The sequence below is a fragment of the Rhea pennata genome, chromosome 1 (genome assembly GCF_028389875.1).
Source record: "Rhea pennata isolate bPtePen1 chromosome 1, bPtePen1.pri, whole genome shotgun sequence".
In the NCBI taxonomy this organism is placed as follows: Eukaryota; Metazoa; Chordata; class Aves; order Rheiformes; family Rheidae; genus Rhea; species Rhea pennata.
In genome coordinates, this window is record NC_084663.1 from 65,823,220 (window position 1) to 65,843,508 (window position 20,289).

Consider the following 20,289-nt stretch of genomic DNA (forward strand, 5'->3'; position numbering starts at 1 on the left):
AGGACATAAAACAGGGACTGCAAAGCAGTACTACAGTGTATCAGAAATGAAGGCAATGGCGTTATACAGTACAATCCTATGCTAGTCTGGGAGGCGTCTAAAAAGATAAAAACTGTTTCATCATCCAGATTGGATACTTACTTATTTTTCACGGCAAACTGACTTTTCTGAAATGAGAACAAACCTCTTTTGTTCAACTTAAAAGACCACCGTGTTCTTGCTAGCTTCCTCAGCAGGGTTTGCATCCAGCGGCAAAGGAAGCTCTGCTTTTGCAAGGGGGCAGGGAAGAGACCCCGCGACCGTGGGCGCCTGCGTGTACGGGGGTTTCACCCCACCGCGGTGCCTCCGCCGCGCTGCACGGGGAAGTGCAGTGCGCTGGCCTGCTGGCCGCTGCCAATTGCTGTGACGGGGGGAAGTCAAGAGACAAACCGGGAGCGTGCGACATGCCGTCTCCCGTTTTTTCGAGGCTTGCCAAACGTGCAGGTTAGCATTGCTGAGGAGAAAGCAATCTTGGTGCAGGAGGAGACGGAAAGGAAGAGCAGGCAGAACGTTACTCCCCTTTTCTGCACTTAGGAAGAGGAAACAGTGCAGGAAATAGAAAGAGGAAACAGCGGTTAGGCATCGAGTGCAGTGGGTAACGAGGGAGGAGAGGAAAAGCAGAAAGTGAAAAGCTACAGTTCTACCTATTTTCAATAATTATTCTGCTATTGAAAAGTTCTGTGTAGATATATGCCACCGGGATTTTCCTAAAACTGAGGGAAATGCCTCCCCATATCTCAAAAATGGCCAATAATATTGTTATAGAGCAAGCGTTTAGCAAAAACCCTACTGAAAATACATAAAGAAACTTCTATCAAAGTGCTCTGCTAGAACACGTTAGGGAAATTTGAGAAAATGATGCTGTTTTTCAGCATAGCACTTAGACTCCTTTGATGCTTACTTGATTCTGTTTCAGTGTGGACACCAGTTTCTGTAAAGTGATATTTTCTTCTTCAAGTTCAGTGTAGTCCTGTAGAAGTCTCGCCTCTCGAAACTTATATTCTCGAATTTCATCTTTCATTCGTATCCTCTGTAGTTCCACCATTTCATTATTCTGATGAGAGAAAATACAAGTATGTTACCACTCACTCATGGCCATTTTAGTGATAAACACTGTCTGTAGAAAAAGCCACACAAAAAAAAATAATTCTCAAATAGAAACGATTTAACAGTGCATATTGAAACAGCATCACCTTTTTATTTCAGGCAAAACTGATTTCAGGTGTATACTGGCAATACCTAAATGAGAACATATGATAAGGAAGCTTGATTAAAACAGTTCCAAGATTAGATGCTTACTGAAATGGAAAACCCGGCACGGCCTTATCAGCTCATTGGTTTTATTTGCTATACGACATGGTTGCATCCAAATACAATTACCTCCTGTCTTCCACCAAAGGGCACCTTCCACGCTCACACAGAAGAGCAATGAATAACAGCATCTGCTCTGGAATGACATCTGGTACTGAGTAGGATGCACTCACATGTTTGTATATGCAGGAATTAAAGGGAGATATAGGTATGTGCACGTGCATGGCGGTGGCGGGAACTCTGCCATGCAGACTGCCATAAAGCATTTTTTAAAAAATGGAAAATCCATCGCTCTGTGGAGCTCATCAGCCAGGAAAGAGGGATAAGAATTAAACCCCGAGTGTCTGAGAATACACAAGGGCATTATTTTAATTTTCCTGTTAGTAAATGCAGTTCCTGCACAACGTAATGAGAGAGGTTGCAAGGGATGAATTTCACCAGAAATTACTTCCATCAGATTCCTGGTGTGTCTCTTTTTTTACATCAAGAGTCTGGCCACTCTAGAAAGACCCTGGATCTTCCTAGAAGCTCTAATGATGTGACTCCGAATTAAAACACCTGGCGTGAACATGGAATTAAAATGCAGTCGGCAGGGACTGGTGGCTGGTACGGGCAGTAAGCGTCTCCACCTGCGCTTTAAACAGACTCTAGATTTTCCTGATTAAGAGGAGCAGGCATAATCGGTCACATTAGGTGAGGGTGAAATCTGAATCCCAATATATTACTTCTCTGATGGACTACTTCTAAAAAGCCTCAGAAATTAACCTGGCAAGGTTGAAGTACGCTTTTCTAGTGCTGCAAACGGCAACAGAAAACCTGAGCCATCCTCTTGCTGGAGTGGATCACCACTGTTTTAAGAGGACGGAGAACGCTTTCCTGTGTCACTCGTAACTGCTTCTCCCCCATAATGCTTATTCCACTTCTGCAGAGCAACCTCTCTTTCTCCTCGTTCCTGGTGTTCGGTCAAACAAGAAACAGAGCGAGAAGGGAAGAGTCGCCAGCCGAAGCGGCCCGCCTGCCGTGCCTACCGCAGCTCTGCCCACGGAGACCCCTCCGCTCTACCCGACGGGGCAACGTCGGGTGGAAGCAGTCCTACCGCTCTGCCACAACGGCAAAACAAACTCAGCACGGCAGCTTGAAAAGGTGACACCGTATCATTTTAGGTGGCACCTAAAATGCGCGTTTCTTCGGTGAAAATGCCACAGCATTATTCTCCGTGCTCTGGGCTCCCCCCTTTTTTTTTATGCACGTCTGCATTATGCTGGCAAAGATCCAGCTGCAAAGTGCTCTACTGCTTTCACTGCTTTATATGAAAGGCAGTGCTTTACCAGCAGTGCAAAACCTTAGCCTTACCAAGCCCTCCAAGGGAGCAGCCACAGGACATGCTGGAGTGCTGTTCTGCTTCCATTCGTGTGAAGTCTCTATCCATTCTGCCTTGAAGAAGTAAACTACTGTTCACCAATTCAAAAAATTTCATGCTGTGTTTGTACTTTTTTTTTCCTTTCAGGAAGCTCTGTATACTTGTTTCCAACAGGGGCTCTCATTAAAAACAGTACCTTCCCAAAAAATGTCTACTGTTTTTCAGAACTGTTTAAAAGATATATTTATTCAGCAGGCACTATATGGGCATAGATGATAGAGTTTGCTCTACTGATAAACTGGCAGTACTATGCTAACTTTACATTTGGTCATTGTACCAGTCGTCTCTGGAGGTGATTTGGACTTGTATGAAAACCATATGAAAAGATAAAAAAAATGCAAGGCAAAAGGAGTCTGCTAGCAGGGCAGTTATCTCCATGAGCCACTAGAGGACAATACAACCCAAATTATTCTCCAGTCAGCAAAATGATTCATAATTAAACCATACCAGTAGCCAAATATTGAACATCAAACTTTCAGGCTAAGACAATTGGTCCAGATACTTTTATTAGGGCACTGGTATTATTTTACTTCTCCAGAGAGGACTCCCCTTTGAACTACTGCATCTGTAAAAATCATCTTAATCCAAGAGGTGGAGCTGATGATACACGAGAAATATTTTAATGGCTGGAAGTTATTTTCAGTCCCAGTCACTAGAAGAATATGGTGCCATGGTTTTAATGGCTTTGTGCCATAAAAGATGGAAAAGGCCTTTCTGTGAAACTATAGCAGACAAAAGAGTCCTTGTCAGCATTGCATCTAATTATACACGAGCCTTAGTTGTGGAAGATGTCAGTCACATCGTTCAATGCACTTCTAATGAACCTATATACAACAGATTAGATCATGAGAAATAAAAAACAGAAGGATCCAGTTGAGATAAAGTCTGTTTAGGTCACCTATCCACAGAAACTTAGATATGTTTCCAGACTTACCATTTATGAAAAGTGAAAGACCTCTCCAGGCTTTACAGAAGGAAATGTCTTTATATTACAAGCAGCATTTCAACCCTCACAGTTCTCTGAGCATCACTGGAATGTAAGCATTAAATAACAAACTTCGGTAGTTCTCACAGAATTTAATGCAATATATTGGAGTCTGATTCATTCTTTGATTCAATTTAGACTTTTAAAATGCTGCATGCTATATGCTAGGTATAGAGCATGTTGTATGAATTGTGCGTGCAGACACATCGTAATGTATTGTGCTGGCTCAAATAATTCAACGTGGAAAAGTTCTTCGAAAGGAGAGAACAGCAGTGGTTCATCTCACAAATGGTGAGAAAGCACTAGGAAAAAGAATCCATAATTCCCTGATGGCCATCTCCAATTTGCAACACCCTCACCAAGGAAGGTTAGCCAGGGAAGCAGCTTGCCTCTTGTGGCGAGTCTATAAACCTAAGGAGAGTAAAGTGGGCAAGGGCCAGTGGCCTGACACTGCATATTCTCTGTTCCATGATGAGAAGTCAGGTCTCGTGACTTTGATTTCTTGAGCTATGGACCCACAGATCAAGATGCATGAACTTTTTTGAAAATGGTGCTGTTTTGAAGCTTCCTTTTAAAGTGAATGCCCTTCCGTCAGCCAGTTTTCAGTCTCCCTAGGACCACAAAAAGGACATTTTTAAATTTAGTTCTGTTTTTCCTCTCCCGGTTCTTGTCCCAAACAAAACTGTTGAACTAGTGTTTGGGTTTTTTCCCTACATTTTTTTCATGTAAATCTTAATGAAAAGGCTTCCAGTCTCTACTGCAGTAAAACATACTATTTTCCACACTGCAGAATAGCCTTGCAATCAGAAACTAATTAGACAGATGCTTCAAACTACCCTGATTTAATCACAACTCATCTGCTAGAAAATGCATGCAATATCATGATGTTGTGTGTGATTTCATAACCTTTATAATTCATGAGTAAGAACAACAGTGGAAAAATTATATACTTCAGATTTAATGTAACTACATTATGGCTGATGCAGTACAAAACCTTATTTGATCTGGTGACAGTTTTATTGCACTAACAGTAAATTGAATGTAATCGAAAATTTATGCTTAGACTAATATTCATGATCTCATGTGTTTGCAGACATGTCTTACTGTAAAATTCATGTGCCATGCTTACTTCACTCTGCAGAGGAAAATACAAGGTGAATGCTCTATTAACAGCAATAATAAGCAAATAATATAAAAATTAAAGTTGGGTGCAAATTTAATTACAAACAGGCTAATTTTGCACGGGTTGGGGGGGGGGGGGGTCCCAGAGCACTGCCAGCACACTAATACCTTTGGTCAAAAACCGGTTTAGTTTAGGACCATTCCAAAACACAATTCACCCTAATCATAAATAGTTTGGGTTTCTTTTTAAATTTATGGGCTATTATCTATTTGGCCTCATGACAGTATAAACAAATTCCTGAAAAATTAATGAAGAAGAAATAACAAAACCCTAAAGCATCTTTAATTCATTGCCTTTAGAAAATAAGGCTATACCCTTACAAAATTTATAGCCTAATTATACCTTGTAGTGGCCAGCCCAGAAGACTATTTTATGAGGAATTAGTGATCCACATAACGGCTGGCCCAAGCGTACACCTGCTGTGAATGCTGTATGCCTCAGTAGATGTGGATGCAATTTTAAGCACCCATGTTATGTGCTATGTGTTGTTCTGTCCACTTGAAATATTATATAGCTTTGTCCACTCCATGTACCTATTCCCAGGGCTTGTAGGTTTATTAATGCCATAGGGACATTAGGGTGTATTACACAAGGGATTTTTTAAAGCGAAGTCCACAGCCCAGACCTGACTTGCTATCAGTGTCTGGTGAATCTGTATTGCAGACAAGGCTCTATAAGAGCACAGGTGAGCAGAGAGCTGGTGAACCTCAGCACAGATGGGCTCTGCACACCGTGCCATGCTGTGACCAGAGGTCCATCCGACGCTGCCATCCAATGCTGTGTCATCCTGGAGTTCCCAGCGTCAGAAGGGCTGTAAGATTTTATAACTTGCTATCATCTTTTTCTGGGATGTTAATAAATAGTTATCTGTCTTGAAAAATGTATCTGTCTTGTCAGGATTCGAAAAGAACCAGCACTCCAGGAACAAAATATACTTCCTCTTCAGAGGTCTCTGAATGCGAGTTGTGGGTATGTTTCCATTTTCCAGAAAAAAAAAAAAAAAAAAAAATATAAAGGAAAATTTAGTTCTGCATCACACAGAAAACTTTTCTCCCTAGCACACTTTAGGAAGAAGTAACAGGATATCACTGGAAAGCCATGCTTCCTCCTTCCTACTCACAGAAAAGAGGAAAACACTACAATGAAAAGACCTGCAGTCTAGAAAGAGATGGGGAGGAAAGGGCCAGAGAGCATTTACTCCACAGCACTTCATACCCTCAAAGGACAACAGGCTTCCAAAGAAACGAGGAGGGAACTCAGATCTCCATTACCTGGGAGGAAGAGGAGGTCAGGGATACCCTGGAAGATCCTGGGTGATATTCAGCAGCTTCCAGCCCTGCAGGGAAGCAGAGCACAGAGATACCCACCTGCAGGGCACCCGCGCCCCGACTCTGCCTCCAGCGTACATCACGACACCAAGGAGCTGAGGAACTGAGCTCTCCAGAGACCTTGTGAAGACATCACAGCTCTTCGTAGAGATTTGTTCTTTTCCTTTCTCATAAACCCTTCCAACTAGGTCACAAGGTTCAGAAAGGGTCTTCGGTTTGTTGTTTTTTTTTCTTTTCTCCTGACTCTCATTTCTGACCCCCATCTGCAACTGTGGGTTCCCTGAGCCTCCCCCGAGACAGAATATGCCTAATCAAGTTGAAAACTGGAGGAGATGAGGGTTCATCTGGAGCAGACAGTGAGAAAATGGGCACAGACGAAATATGTTGTCAGATGGAATAGAGGAATAGCACTGTGCAACATCGAGAGGGAAAGGCACAAGTATAGTCTTTTTAACTGTGTTAGCTGAGCTGGCAGCGCTATGAAGCACCTGGAAATGTTGGAAAACCGGTAACGGTCTGCTGAGATACACAGCTTGCCCTCGGCAAGGCCTGATTCTTCATTCTGAAGGGAGAGAGGAAGTTGAGAGAAGAGAGGAAGAAAGGGGGGAATGGAAGAAGAGAACACCACTTTCCGTTATCTACCTTTTTTGTTGTTTTAAGACCTCCAAAGGAGTCTTCTAGACTCCCCTTAAAATTTCTCTATCTCCTGTATAATGATACTCACCTTGAACTGAAAGAATAACATCTTCCTTGTTCCCATAGATATTTAAGACCACAACGGGATTTTGTGGATGACCTCATCTGGCTTTTCCAGAGACTTTGCAACCCTGATCCTCTCAACTCCTAAATGTAGACATCCTAGCAGTCTAGGACCAAGCATCTCTCAAAAAAACATTTTTTCTTCCCTTTCAATATACAAATCTCTGTCTCTCAAAATACACTATTTCCAAGATTTATTTTCCTGACCGTTAAAAGTTTGCATCCTTCTTTTTAATCTGACTTTATCTGATTTTACCTTTCAAACAATTTCATCCAGATGGCATCATTAGAGTTCCTGATAGTTGGCACACTACCTTAAGAGCAAGAATGGTGCTCCAATTGCGCAAAAGCAGAAATCACTAACTTTTGAAATTGTGTATGTTTGATTCTGACATGAAAACAAACTTCTTAGCTTTTGATGTGTCATTCTCATTAAATCTCAAAAACAGAAAAAAGTAGACATGTAGCGCTGTGCACAACGTATTTAGACTTTTTGAAAATATAGCTGTAAAATAATATAAGTACCTATTATCTTTCCCTTACATGGATTTACTTACAAAATAATAGCACTATTACAGATAAGGTCGAGAAGAGCCACATCTTTGTTAGCTATAGTATATTGAATAGAAGTCAAATCAAGATAACGGGAGTATATTTCAAGTCCCTTTGCCTGCAGCAGTTCTTGAATAAAGCATTTACAGTACACCAAATAACTGCATCATGTTAGATTTTCAAGACATTTAATTAGCTAGCAAAATCTAAAGAAGGTGAACTTCTACCAAAGGTAATGAAATGATCCATGTATGTATTTATTACCAAGTTTGAAACCCATAATATTTAATGTTGTAAATCCTGCTACATATAAATTTATTTCCTATCAATTTTATTAACATTCATATAAAAGTATACATAAAAAGAGAGAATTAAGGATTGCTCTGGTTCTGCAGGCATTCATTTTTTCTGCTGAGCACCGCAGTCACATATTATGAGCACTGTTTCTTTTATAAACTGACTGAGAATTATAAACCTCTAATACCATATTTATATGCAACTGCCTGGGGAATACATAAAAAAAATAATGGTTTGATCTTGATTGCATTAACAACAAAACATATTTTATATTAGAATCCTGTAACAAACATTGCTGTAATATTCCTTACTTTTTGTCTTGAAGAAAGAGAAACTATGTTGAACTACGCTGCACTAAAATAGCATGAGAGGAAATTCGGAATTAAGCGATGTACGAGAGTTCACTTAATGTGATCCTTCAGCATATCTGCGCATTTAGAATCAAGTCGCACATTACCATAAGGTCACTGAAAACAGTAAAATATTCTATTCCAATTGGCTGGAAAAAGTTTTACCCAGAAGAGGACGTTGTGGAGGTTTTGTTTAAACTTAAAATTCTTCTGCTCATCTGCCTCTTGCAGCTCCAGTGGCATTAAACATTTCTAAGTGGGAAGATTTATTCTGAAGCGCCCCACTGACTGGCGAAAACAAAAATATCTGTGCCCTGGAGCAGGCTGATCATACCATCTTGCAACAGAAGAGAAAACGCAGCACTCTTCTCAGAGAGTCTAGAGGGGGCTTCACAGAGGGTCTACGGGGGCTCCCCGGCCCACGGGGGTCTTCGTGTTTCTAGGGGCGCAGACGGCCGAAGCCACGTCCCTGCAGGTGAGGTGTAACTCAGGCAGGTGAAGTTAAACGCAGGGGGTAACACTTGGGCAATAAGCGTTTAAGACACAAACTCTTTGGCAGGGAGGCTCCCTGGGCCATCACTGGGACTCCCAGGCACTGTCCTAAAGATTTTAAAAACAAATCACTCCGACCAAATTAGCTCAGCAAGAAAAGGGGGGCTTTTGGAGCATTTTGAATTGAACTGCCTTTTTTTTTTTCCTTTACCCAATTACAACCTTTACTGCGAATGGTGTCAATGTCTAACCACTGTTTAACAAACTAACAGCAGTGATTCTACATGACAATGCCTCAAGGCAGGCTTTTTCTGATGGAGGATTCATGCAGGCCTTTTCAAGCTCATCAAGAAACCAAAAGCTGCTTTTAAAGCCTAACTGATCACTTGGGGGAGACATCTGCCAGTGACACGTATCGCTTTGAGAGGCCATCTGTCTGGTAGGAAGTGCCAAATTTCTTTTTAGACCCGCAGGGGCACTGGGTAGCCAACAAAAGAAAAGTTGGGCTAACAGGGTGTGGGTTTTGCAATCAGTTTAAGCTTAGCTGGATGACAGCTGCTGCACCCAGGTCCCTGACCGTCCCTTGGGCCGGCACTAGCTTTCTTCGCATAATCAGCGAGATCAAGGGGCTGCAATCCATCCCAGAGGAAAAAGAACAGCAAAGACAAAAGCCAGCCTTTAAAAAATAAAAGTAGTTTTCAGTGGTATCTCCTGATACCGCTGACGAGGTAGACCCGCAGACACTGGCGCTATCTGAAGGCAGACAACAGGACCACATTGCATTTCTCTTTCGGATATTCTTGCTGCTCAGCACAAAATCCATGCTCTACCTTAAGCTCCAGAGGTGGAAACCCAGCCCTAACAAAGTAAATTGTAAAATTTATAGGGCCTCCAGTAGGACTACGATTTCACTGCATGCTTTGGAGTGTTGAAGAGTGGGGAGCAGTACACTGAGTTCCTGAGGATGAAGAGGAGGAAGAAGGCACTAAGGTGGCCGACTATAAGCACCTGAGTAAGAGGGCGAGCTTGATTATTTTAGCACCCATCATGCTTGGTTGATACGGAAAAATATCCTCCTAGTCACTTGTTGCTTGCTTTTGCATAACTCTCTGCTAATATTTAATTTTTGATGGTGGGACGGTTTCAGAGTTCTTTGCTGTACCCCATCTCCGAACGTGCTGGGCTGCTATCGCATTCCCCTATGTTTCAGGCACAGTTCAGCTAGGCTGCTTGTAAGCTTCCCATTCCCCATGGCAACTGGCTCCCTCCCTAGGACTTGGAGCTATTTTAATTATAGCTTGTTCCTAGCTCAATCCTGCACTCTGTATTTCAGCAATCAAGCTGTACTGCCAAGGGATGCATGGGACGGGATGGGGCTCCCAGCTCAGCATCGCCATCCTGCCCTGGCTGGCAACACTATCCAAGCTCTGCTGCTTTCAATTTGCATGTTGACCCATCTTTGGTCTGATAAATGAAAGTTGCAAAGAACAAGTGTCTCTGCCTCCTCCAGTGCAGCAGAGCCACTTGCCGTGGGGAGAACGCCACTGCAGAGTCGCGTTAGAGCTCAGGGAACAAGCTGAGCGTGCGCTGCTGCACAGATGCGCACTGCGCAGCAACCTTAGGCTGGTCCTCAGGACAGTACAGCTAAATTAGCAGGGGGCTGAGTTCAAGTTAATCAGACAGGTAATTAACTCTGGTCCTCAGCTTGCAGAAGATCATAGGGATCATAGAAAGATGGATCTCAAAGGGGCCCCAGGGGAGCATCCAATCCATTCTTCTTCCCATGGGAGAAGCAACTATATCTGTATCATTTCTGGGTATTTGCCTAGTCCCTTCTTGGACATTTCTAATGACAGAGATTTCATCATCTTTCCCCTAAGCCTGTTTCCCAACTTCACTTCTGCCTTTGTCAGAAACTTCTTCTGCATGTCTAATCTGAACCTGAGTCTTTCACACTACAGCTGGCAAACAGTACTTTTTCTACCCACAAAAGGCAGTAAAACAAATGCATCTGTTCCTCTCTGTTTTCTGTTTTACCTACCATATTCACCTTCCGCCATCTCTTTCTTAAAAAAAAAAAAAAAAAAAAAAAAAAAGCAGAAGTGAGGACTCCAAATAGCTTCTACAATAGAGAAAATTTGACATTCTTGCACAAGATACAGTGGGAAAGTAGGGAGCTGGTTGATGTTGACAAGGATAACTTGATGATGAGAAAACTAAAGACCCCAATTAACACTCTACTTTCCTTCTAATACATGCTTCCTCACAGTTGACTGAGAGAGGAGAAATATATATAAAAAAATAAATACAGATGCAACTGTTAATACTTATTAGAAAGTAATGTGCATAAATAGCTAAAGGATGCCAAGGAACTATTCACCAGTAAAAATATATTTAAAATAGTCATCTAGTGGGACAGTCTCTGTTGTACCCCAGGGAAGCGACAGGAGCTCAGCATTAAAGGTACTCTGTAAAAACACATGCTTGTACAAAGTTTCCCTTGTTAAAAATTATTCTTGCGGAGTGCCAGGTGCAGAGGGTATTTTAAAAGCTCTTCGGGAATCTGTTTCTACTTCCCTCTCAATAACAACAGACTATAGAGAGTTTTCCTTGAAAACTATCAATAGGGTACACAAAAGGCTGCCAAGAAAGGAGGAAAAACATGGAAGTAAAACTTCAATAATTCTCCTTCTTCTCCAGAAGGACACAGAGGCATGGCATCTTTAAACAAACACATCTGTGCCACAAAATCCCAGTGTTAGCTTGTGGCCAATTCTGTCGTTATTAAGGCATAGTATTTCCTCAAAGTCAGGAGTAATTTCTGTAATTAAAATCCATGTAATTTTATCCGTCTGCTACAAGAATAAGCACAGAACTCTGCAATTTACTTGACCTTGTGTGCAGAACAGCCATCCACCCACACTTATTTTTCTGTGGCATGATCAGAAACATCAATTCAGAAGTATTTGTTGATTAATATTAAAACGATGAAAATGACTTGATGACTAAAGCCTTTTTCTCAAAGACTTGGCATTTTTATTTTAGGTAATATATTTGAGTGACTTAGGTGGTGAATATAAGCAAAGATATGTTTCTCATCTGTCTGTAAGCTACATCTTTCAGGACTGAATTTTGTGCATAATTTTTTTTGTTAGAGCACACATAATAATTCATGAATACAAATGCCTACACAGAAAATTGATAAAGTAAACTATGCTGAAGGTTACTTATTTTTCTTGATGGTGGATGGTGAAAATACCTGCCCTCTGAAAATGTCTCTGTAACATTGTATTATTCCTGACAGTGCAATATAAAATAGTTTTAAACTTTATTTTGGCTACTATAATCTGCCCTTTTATTTATTTTAATAGATTGCATTTTTCATGGATTTACTTTGTATCTGTTAAATACAAATGTAACACATTCCATATGAACACAATGCAAGGACTGAATACTAATGATATAATCTGTGTGAGAGATACTCACGCATGTTGTTCATGACAGCACAACCTTGGGATTAAATTATCCTCTTGGAAACAGAATAAACATAATGTTATTCAGTGCCTGCAATGCATCAAAACAAAATAAAATGCTGTATTTACTTAAGGAGTAAAATATCAGTCAAGCTATTGGATTATTGAACCGTGGATTTTTAAATCCATTTTTTCCAGTTATATCCCTTTGCAAACATTGCTCTTTTCCCTTCCACCAGACTTTCATACAAGCTTATTATAGGTGCTGGTCTGATAACAGGAGTCTTATGACGAATAAGATTACTGAATCTAAGAAGGTATGGTTAGAAGAACTAAACTGAGAATGCCCCCAAAGCTTAGGACATCCCTTTATCTACATGAAGATAATATTATAATGTTGACTATTTTATATAAACTCCTAATGACATGAAGAGGAGAACACCCTATGGCAAATATGGAGCAATCTCCAAGGCTGTTAAAGCACACATCAGCAAAGGGGCACAGTAGCTCTTGGAGCTGGACAGTGAATTCACTTGTTCAGCAAGATAGCAGAGCAGTTTGCCTTTGCTGAAGTTGTGCTCAAGAATCTTGATGAATGAAAACCTATTATTTTTCCAGATTTATGGAAATCCAGAAAGATTTCTGCATCTTTATGGAGAGAGACATGCCCAGATGAGAAATAGATAGGAAAACGTTTTTTCAAAAGTTAGGCGTATCTAGGCCTTACCTATTTCAGCATCAAGATTTCCACTTTCTACACTCACACCTCGCTCGAGCCTTCAGCACGCGCCGGCAACGGCTGCATGAACAAGAGTGCCAGATCGCCTCTTCAGCCCGGCTTCGGCAGGCACCGGCGCCCCTCCAGGCTCCCCGGCCGGCTGCCTGATAACAGCTTCCCACTAGCTGCAAAGCCGCCCGTGGGTGACACCACATGGGGAGTCACCAAAGCACCAGCCTACAACTCTAGATATGGAGAAGCAACATCCGTCTCTGTAAAGGATTATGTGCCACAGTTTTAATTGCTCCTTCTACTTTTCTAACTTGGACTATTTTTAATATCAAATATAACAAAACTTTTGGGGATTGCTGCAAGTGCATTACGGCATTCTTAAATTTCCTCTGAGTTTTTAAAGTACTCAACCAGGACCTTGGTGTAACAATATTAAAAATGAAACCCAATGACAGTTTCAGCAAATAACTATTTAAATGCTAGTTTTTCAACTCTTATTTTGTTGTGTGCTCCATGCCTTGATACAACTCAACTGAATGCAGTTATACATTACAAAAAAACAAAATAAAACAAAACTCAGCAGAATAATCAATCTAAAGTGACTGCCTTCCTCAGGAGGAACAGAACATCATCATACTTGAATTAGGTCAGGATTCAGACAAGGAACGGGAAAAAGGTGAGATTCATGAATTTCCTTTTCTTTACTGATCGATGTATTTCCTGTCATATACCTATATAGCTATGGATCATTGCTGGGATTTTCACCTTTGAAATACTGCATTACCCCATCAGGGACTGCACAGCTGTTTATAGCCTCCACCTTCTGCCTTTGATCAAATGTAAATTTCTGTGGCACAAGAATTTTGCTTCAGCTTGTACAGCATGGGGGTACCTGGTATGAAAGATCATAATTGCAAACAGGAAAAATTAACCCTGTTCTGCCTCAAACTCATCTCCACTGTAGAAGCAGGTTAGCTTCTTTTAATGGAGAGGCCAGCTGCCACTGTAGGAGCCCAATGTATGAAATTAAACATCATTCTGGTGTTCTGCAATATGTCAGACATTAATTCATAGCAATTTAGCATCTGCTAAGCTCCAGCACACACAGGGAAGACAGTTGAGTTAGCTTAGGAAAACAACAGTCCTACTTATAAATTGGAGACCTTAGTGGTGCATGAGGTATTAAGTCAAAATACCCGGCTTTCCATAACACATGGGTTTCTTTTTAGGTGCAATTCAAAGGCTCAAGTTAAAGTTATAAATCCATTCCTGGCTTTGGTCCTGAGAAAGTAGGAACCACCTCTATCCCTGTAGACCTTTCCCGCTGCCATCGCTAAGCAGGAAGCTTTTGGAGACAGCTCCATAGAGCAACAGAGGGACGAGCAGGAAATCAGCCTTTGAGCCTGTGCCGAGGGGCTGCCGTTTGACGTCGACCATGCTGATATTTTATTTAGGAACTGTTTTACTCAGTAGCCTATGTACCTAACCTTATGAGTCTTCGCCAACCATTTTGCCCAAATGTAAATGCCCTACTAAAAGCTTCTCCTGCCTTGAACTCGTTCTAAGCTCAGCAATAAAAACCTCCTGCCCTGCCTAATAACACCAACACTCCCAAGTTCCCAGAAAACTATTTCTCCCCATTACCATTTGTGGTCCTTTTACTCCTTGCTGAAGATCACCAAATTAATCTTTCTTCCACCTCTCCAAACCCATCTCCTTATTCTCACAGGAGTGTTCAACATGGAACAAAGATTAATTTCTCAAATATCTGTCATTTGCTTTAAACAGGAGTTAATGAAAGACATACAAATATAATGTATAGCAGCTAAATTTAAAGTGGCAAAAAAAAAAAAATCTTGCAGACTGCTTATTTGCCAAACTTCAAAGTGCATTAACACCCAAGTGATGACAAATGTTTCAAGCTATTTGCCAAAAAAGAGTTAAAAAAAAATACCCTAGTGACAACAAACAGAAACAGAAACCTGCACCAAGAAGAGTCTATTCCACTCTGCTGTCTCTTGTGGACAGAGGGAAAGGCTGGTCTCTCTAATGACATTTTCCCCCAAAGCTTTACGAAACTGAGAACACCTTGTGGAAATCCATGAGCCAGCAATGTGCCCTTGAGGCCAAGAAGGCCAATGGTCTCCTGAGGTGCATTAGGAAGAGTGTTGCCAGCAAGTGTTAGCATAAGGATGGAAAAAATCTGGTTTTTGTTTTTTTGTTGACGTTTGACAAAGCCCTAAACGTATGCTTAAAATTGAGAAAAGTAGTCAAGGTTGCTTACATTTTGACTTATCATACCTGAATCTGCATTTCCTCCCACTGAAGGATCATGTTCTCACACTTTCCTCAGATGCAACAGACTGAGGTAAGAGATGTCATCTCTCACGTGAATTAAGAGAAAGGCAGTAGATAAACTTTCTCATTTTGGTTTGATATCTGTTGGCTCAGGACTGCTCTCGTGAAAGACGTCCTTTTCCTCTAGGTCAGGTAAGTGTTTCCTGGGAGAGTCTGTTCACATGCCACAAGCTCTAGCAGCAGCCCTTTTCTGCTCTAGAGAAATCCTAAATCTCATCCAAATCCAGCATAATCAGCAAAAGAACGTGGACAGGAAGTGTTAAAACTTTGTCAGTCTGGTGAGCTTTGAACACATTTCTGGCAGTTGTGGGACTGGACGGGAGAGGTACAGCAGAGCAGAGTGCAAGACGCACGCCAGCCTGCGGCACGGGTATTTGCTTGCAGTGATGTTAGGGTTGAGCTCCGGCAAAGGCCAGTGGCTCCCACTTGTCCCAGCCCTGGGAAAGAGCTTGGAGAGGGGTCGGCTCTTCCGCACTGCCCCGTGTACATCACCCCGTCACTGCGGGTGCTGAGAGCGCGCTGCTCTGCCAAGCAGGAGCGCGAAGGCTCTGCATAAAGCAACCGAGGGCTCGCTGCGGCTCTTTGAGACCACCGAAATGCCGCAGCACTTGTTCCGTGCAGGAACTCCTCTTTGTTCGCGACGGTGAAAGGGAACCGCTTTATGTAAGGCCGTCCCCACTAGCACGGGCTTTCACAGAAGAACAAAAGCCAGTGATGCAATTTTTCCTGCTTCGAATCTCAATTAGAAACTTGGACGTAGCAACAGCAGACAGCTTTGAGAGCAACTGGGAAATGGGAAACAGGCGATGCAGAAGAAAGAATTTTCTTAACATGAAAAAGCCCCTTCTTTTTTTAAAAAAAATAAATAAATCCAATTGGAGCTGTAGGATGCAACATAAACTATCATCTTAGATAGATCACTAAGTACCAAAGGCACCTAAAATTCAACAGGTTCTCAGTTATTAAAAATGGGGATATTAGCTTCTATGCCTCAACCTCCCCATTTGGGGAGAAAAAAAATCATCTAATCATAGTAAATTTGTGCAAATTATATAGGTTAAGTACTTAGAATATAAGCACAGTTAGAATACAGTGCACAAATTTGATTATCAGGTAAGTTATAAATAATTCTATATAAAGAGGTGGTAAATTTTTAAAATACATCTTGTTAAAAAAAATTCTTACTGCAGACAGAATTTATTTCCATAGTAACTTATCTCTCATATGAATAAGATTAATGTGTGCTGTAAGAACAGATCAGTTAAATTCTCTCTCCAAGTATACAGGGAGCTGAACAGATGGCAGCAACACTTAGGTAGCAACAGTAATCTAGTCCTTACTTATCCAGACGATCTTTATCATTTCCATAAGATGAGAACATGCTTCACCTATGAAAAAGAACATTCTGTGAACGAGGCAGAAAAGTTGCCTTTTTTCTCCTGGAACAGAAGATTACGGAATACTTACACATCAACTTAAAATCATTACAATCTCCAAAAAATGAGACACTCATTTCCACTAATTACTAGGTGTGTTTTTTAATTACTTATGAGATGCATTCCAAATAAACAGTCTCTCAGTAAACTGGTAGCTACCTCCTTTTTTTGTTTATTTATTTATTTTTTTTTTTTTTTGTTTCTTTGTTTTTATGCTAAGATTATCTCGATCCCATGGAGAAAAACAATGACTGAAGATATACCTTTGTATATGGAAGGCCCTTTTACAGCATAGTAAGCATACATAGCCAAAATATATATGAAAATATTTGGTAATTTTTAATAGTAATTTGAGGATAAAGAGGCAAATATATACTAGATACAGTTCAGCTGAGGTCAACAGTGATGCATGAGGAATTAACTTTAGCCAAGACCTATAAACATACTATGTAGGTAAACATGTCTGATGCATCTCATTATCTAAACGAAACTAGTTCCCCAAAAAGAGGAGACGGGAGAGGGAAAGCACTGAAGGTCTCAGAAACTTGTCCATCAAGTAAGCAATTGGAGAGAGTAAATCAAATTAGGCCACAGACTGGAACAAAGCTTCACAGAGCTTCTAAAGTCTGATCGGCATCAAGAAAGATGCTTCTTGCAGCTAGTTGTCTGTTATCTTATTAGAAAAAAAAACAGAGCTTCCTAGGGTAACTTTCTTGCAGAAACAGGATAAGAAGGTACAAAATGTTCTGTGTGCTTGAAAACTTTGTTCCAACAGTAACCCTGCCTTAACTTTTCACAGTAACTATAAGGCTTATTGTCCCTGGATCAGGACAAGACAAGTGCACAAAGCTGAGGGATCATGACCTTTCCACAATGACACAGCATTGGACAGGAGAAACACAGCACTGCCTTAATCTTACAAGGGATTCCTTAACTTAATTGAAGAAGGAATACACACATGATGATAGACTAAATGGTTGTTCTGCCATTCAATGGGACCTGGACAGGCTGGGCAGAGAACAACCTCAGGAAGTTCAACAAAGGCAAGTGCAGAGTCCCACGTCTAGGGAGGAGTAAGTACCAGCACAGGCTGGGGGCTGACCTGCTGGGAAAGCAGTTCTGCAGAGAAAGCCCTGGGGGTCTTGGAGGACCGTTGGCCGTGAGCCAGCAATGTGCCTTTGCAGCAAAGGCAGATAGTGATATCCTGGGGTACATTAGGAAGAGCCTTGCCAGCAGGTTGAGGGGAGGTGATCCTTCCCCTCTGCTCAGCCCTGGTGAGGCTACACTGGGTCCAGTTCCGGACTCCCAGTACAAGGGAGACATGGAGCTACTGCAGTGAGTCTAGTGAAGGGTCATGAAGATGATTAAGGGACTAGAGCATCTCTCATACAGGGAGAGTCTGAGAGAGCCAGTACTCTCCAGCCTGGAGAAGAGAAGGCTCAAGGGGACCTTATCAATGTGTGTAAATACTTGATAGAAGGATGCAAAGAAGGAAGAGCCAGACTCTTCTTGGTGCTATCCAGAGACAGGCCAAGAGGCAATAGCACAAACTGAAATACAGGAAATTCCACCTGAATGTAAGAAAAAAATATTTTTACTGTGTCAGTGATCAAACATTGTTACAGGTTGCCCAGAGAGACTGTGCAGTCTCCATCCTTGGTGAGGTCAAAAACCTGACTGAACGTGGACCTGGGCAGCCTGCTTTAGGTGACCCTGGGGGCTGAACTACATATAATCTCCACAGGTGCTGTCTAATTGCAGCCATTCTGCAATTCTGAGTCTGCATTCAGCCTATTTTTGACACTGAGGATAGTTGAAGTACAGGTGTCTTGGCTGAGTAAGGCAAGAGGTTATAAAAATTATAAGGCTACCAAATATACTAGAAGAAAATAATGCACAGGGAAGGTAGGAAAATCATCTTCCTGGGAGGTGATTTAAGGAAAACGTGCTTGAGTGCACGTGAGAAAACATGTCTCCAGTTCTCCCTTTTCTCAGAAACAGCAGAAACTAAGCAAGAGCCATTTTCTAGCTTAAGAAAAAAGAAAAAAAAGAAAGAAAGAGGGGCATCAGCTCAGGGTGTTTTTTCATCATTTGCTGTTATTTAAAAAGCAAACATCACTTCTGCTTACCTTATGCAGCAGTGATACTGGCAAACAAACGAGACTACTGATGCATCAATACACACATAAACACATCTACAGAAGGCTCAGATGTGACTCCATGATACTCATTATATGAGATAGGGAAGTTAAAGTACCACTATTTTGGTTGTTCTTTTATACATACATATGTATCCCTGTATCACCTGATTGCTGTCCCACTTGTCTGCTCCCAGAAGAGCCACACTGGAGACACAGGAAATCCATCTATTTCGGTTATGAGAAAAATCCTCTTCAAATAAACCGTGAGTGCTAACCCTTGCTTCCAGCCAGATACCTCGCAACAAGGAAAACGTCCAGAAACCTTTTATTGCAGTTGGCATGGGTTGAAATCCCAGCACAGCAGAAGAGAACTCAATACTCACTGAAGAGCACTCATCTCCACCAGGTCAAACTAATTTAAAACATGCTAGTGAGGAATCATGTTACCTGACATTAACCTAAAGATGATCCACTGGTCATCAAAATCAGGCAGATCTCCATCATCACTTTTCAACTTTCCAGTACAGTTATATATAAATCCAGCCAGAGAAAGAGTGAAACATGACTCACAGCATTCCACAGTAATATGTGATAAATACTTCCTTTTAAAAGAAGATCAAAAACTCTATATGAAAAGAATAAAGTAAATAAACACAGAAAGCCTTCCACTTTGGTTAAACTATCCCTGTTGTTAGAAGAATTTGTCTAGTTGTTATCTATTTTGCATGATACACTGGAAGTTCTTTAAATAAATTACTTCTTAACTTTTCAGTGAAGCTTTTCACTTCCAGATGTGCAAAAATGAAAGATATTATTGGCTGGACTTGCTGCTCAGCTGGCCACCTGAGAGAACAAGGTGTACATAGACATAATTTATGTAGTAGTAGCTGCAGCACAGAGGAGAGCTGGGAAAGAGTATTACAGACGCATTTTTTGCTGAAGGGTCAAATCTAACAACAGTGCTTTTTGTTCACTACTTTTTTTTTTTTTTTAATGGAAAAAAAGGAAAAACTCCAGGAAAATACTGTTAAAAAGAAAGCTATAACACTTACATTCTGAAGAAGATTTTGTTTCCAAAACAATTGATGGAAAAATGTCAATTCCAGTTAAAATCTCCCTCAGACTAAATTATTTTCCCCCATCCTTGGTTGAACAATAATAGGCTATTGACTTTTTGCAAGAAAACCTCACACTATAAAGTGAAAATCAGAGCAACAAAGTCTGAATCTTACTTGAGAACAGCATAGCTGGAAACATCTCTGCATTCATGAGAGAAGTCTATGATAAATCAGTTTAAAAGTTAGCCCTGCTCACACTGAAATAACACTATTTTCTCAGGGATTACAAAAATGGAATGCAATGCAGAAAGCCAGAGGAGAAGAAGGCACAAGCCTCCAGGGAGTGACCCCAACAGGTCCTGAGTTATCTGCTTCAT

At 41.2% G+C, this 20,289-nt stretch overlaps 1 protein-coding gene across 12 annotated transcripts in view; it reads right to left on the minus strand.

The window, feature by feature from the left end:
* BICD1 (BICD cargo adaptor 1) overlaps positions 1-20,289 on the minus strand; it is a 184,355-nt gene that overhangs the window by 52,555 nt on the left and 111,511 nt on the right. For all 12 annotated transcript variants that reach the window (XM_062590148.1, XM_062590139.1, XM_062590115.1 and 9 more), the window contains exon 3: positions 941-1,093. In XM_062590148.1, the coding sequence (XP_062446132.1) occupies positions 941-1,093 (153 nt within the window). The remainder of the gene's footprint in view (positions 1-940; positions 1,094-20,289) is intronic.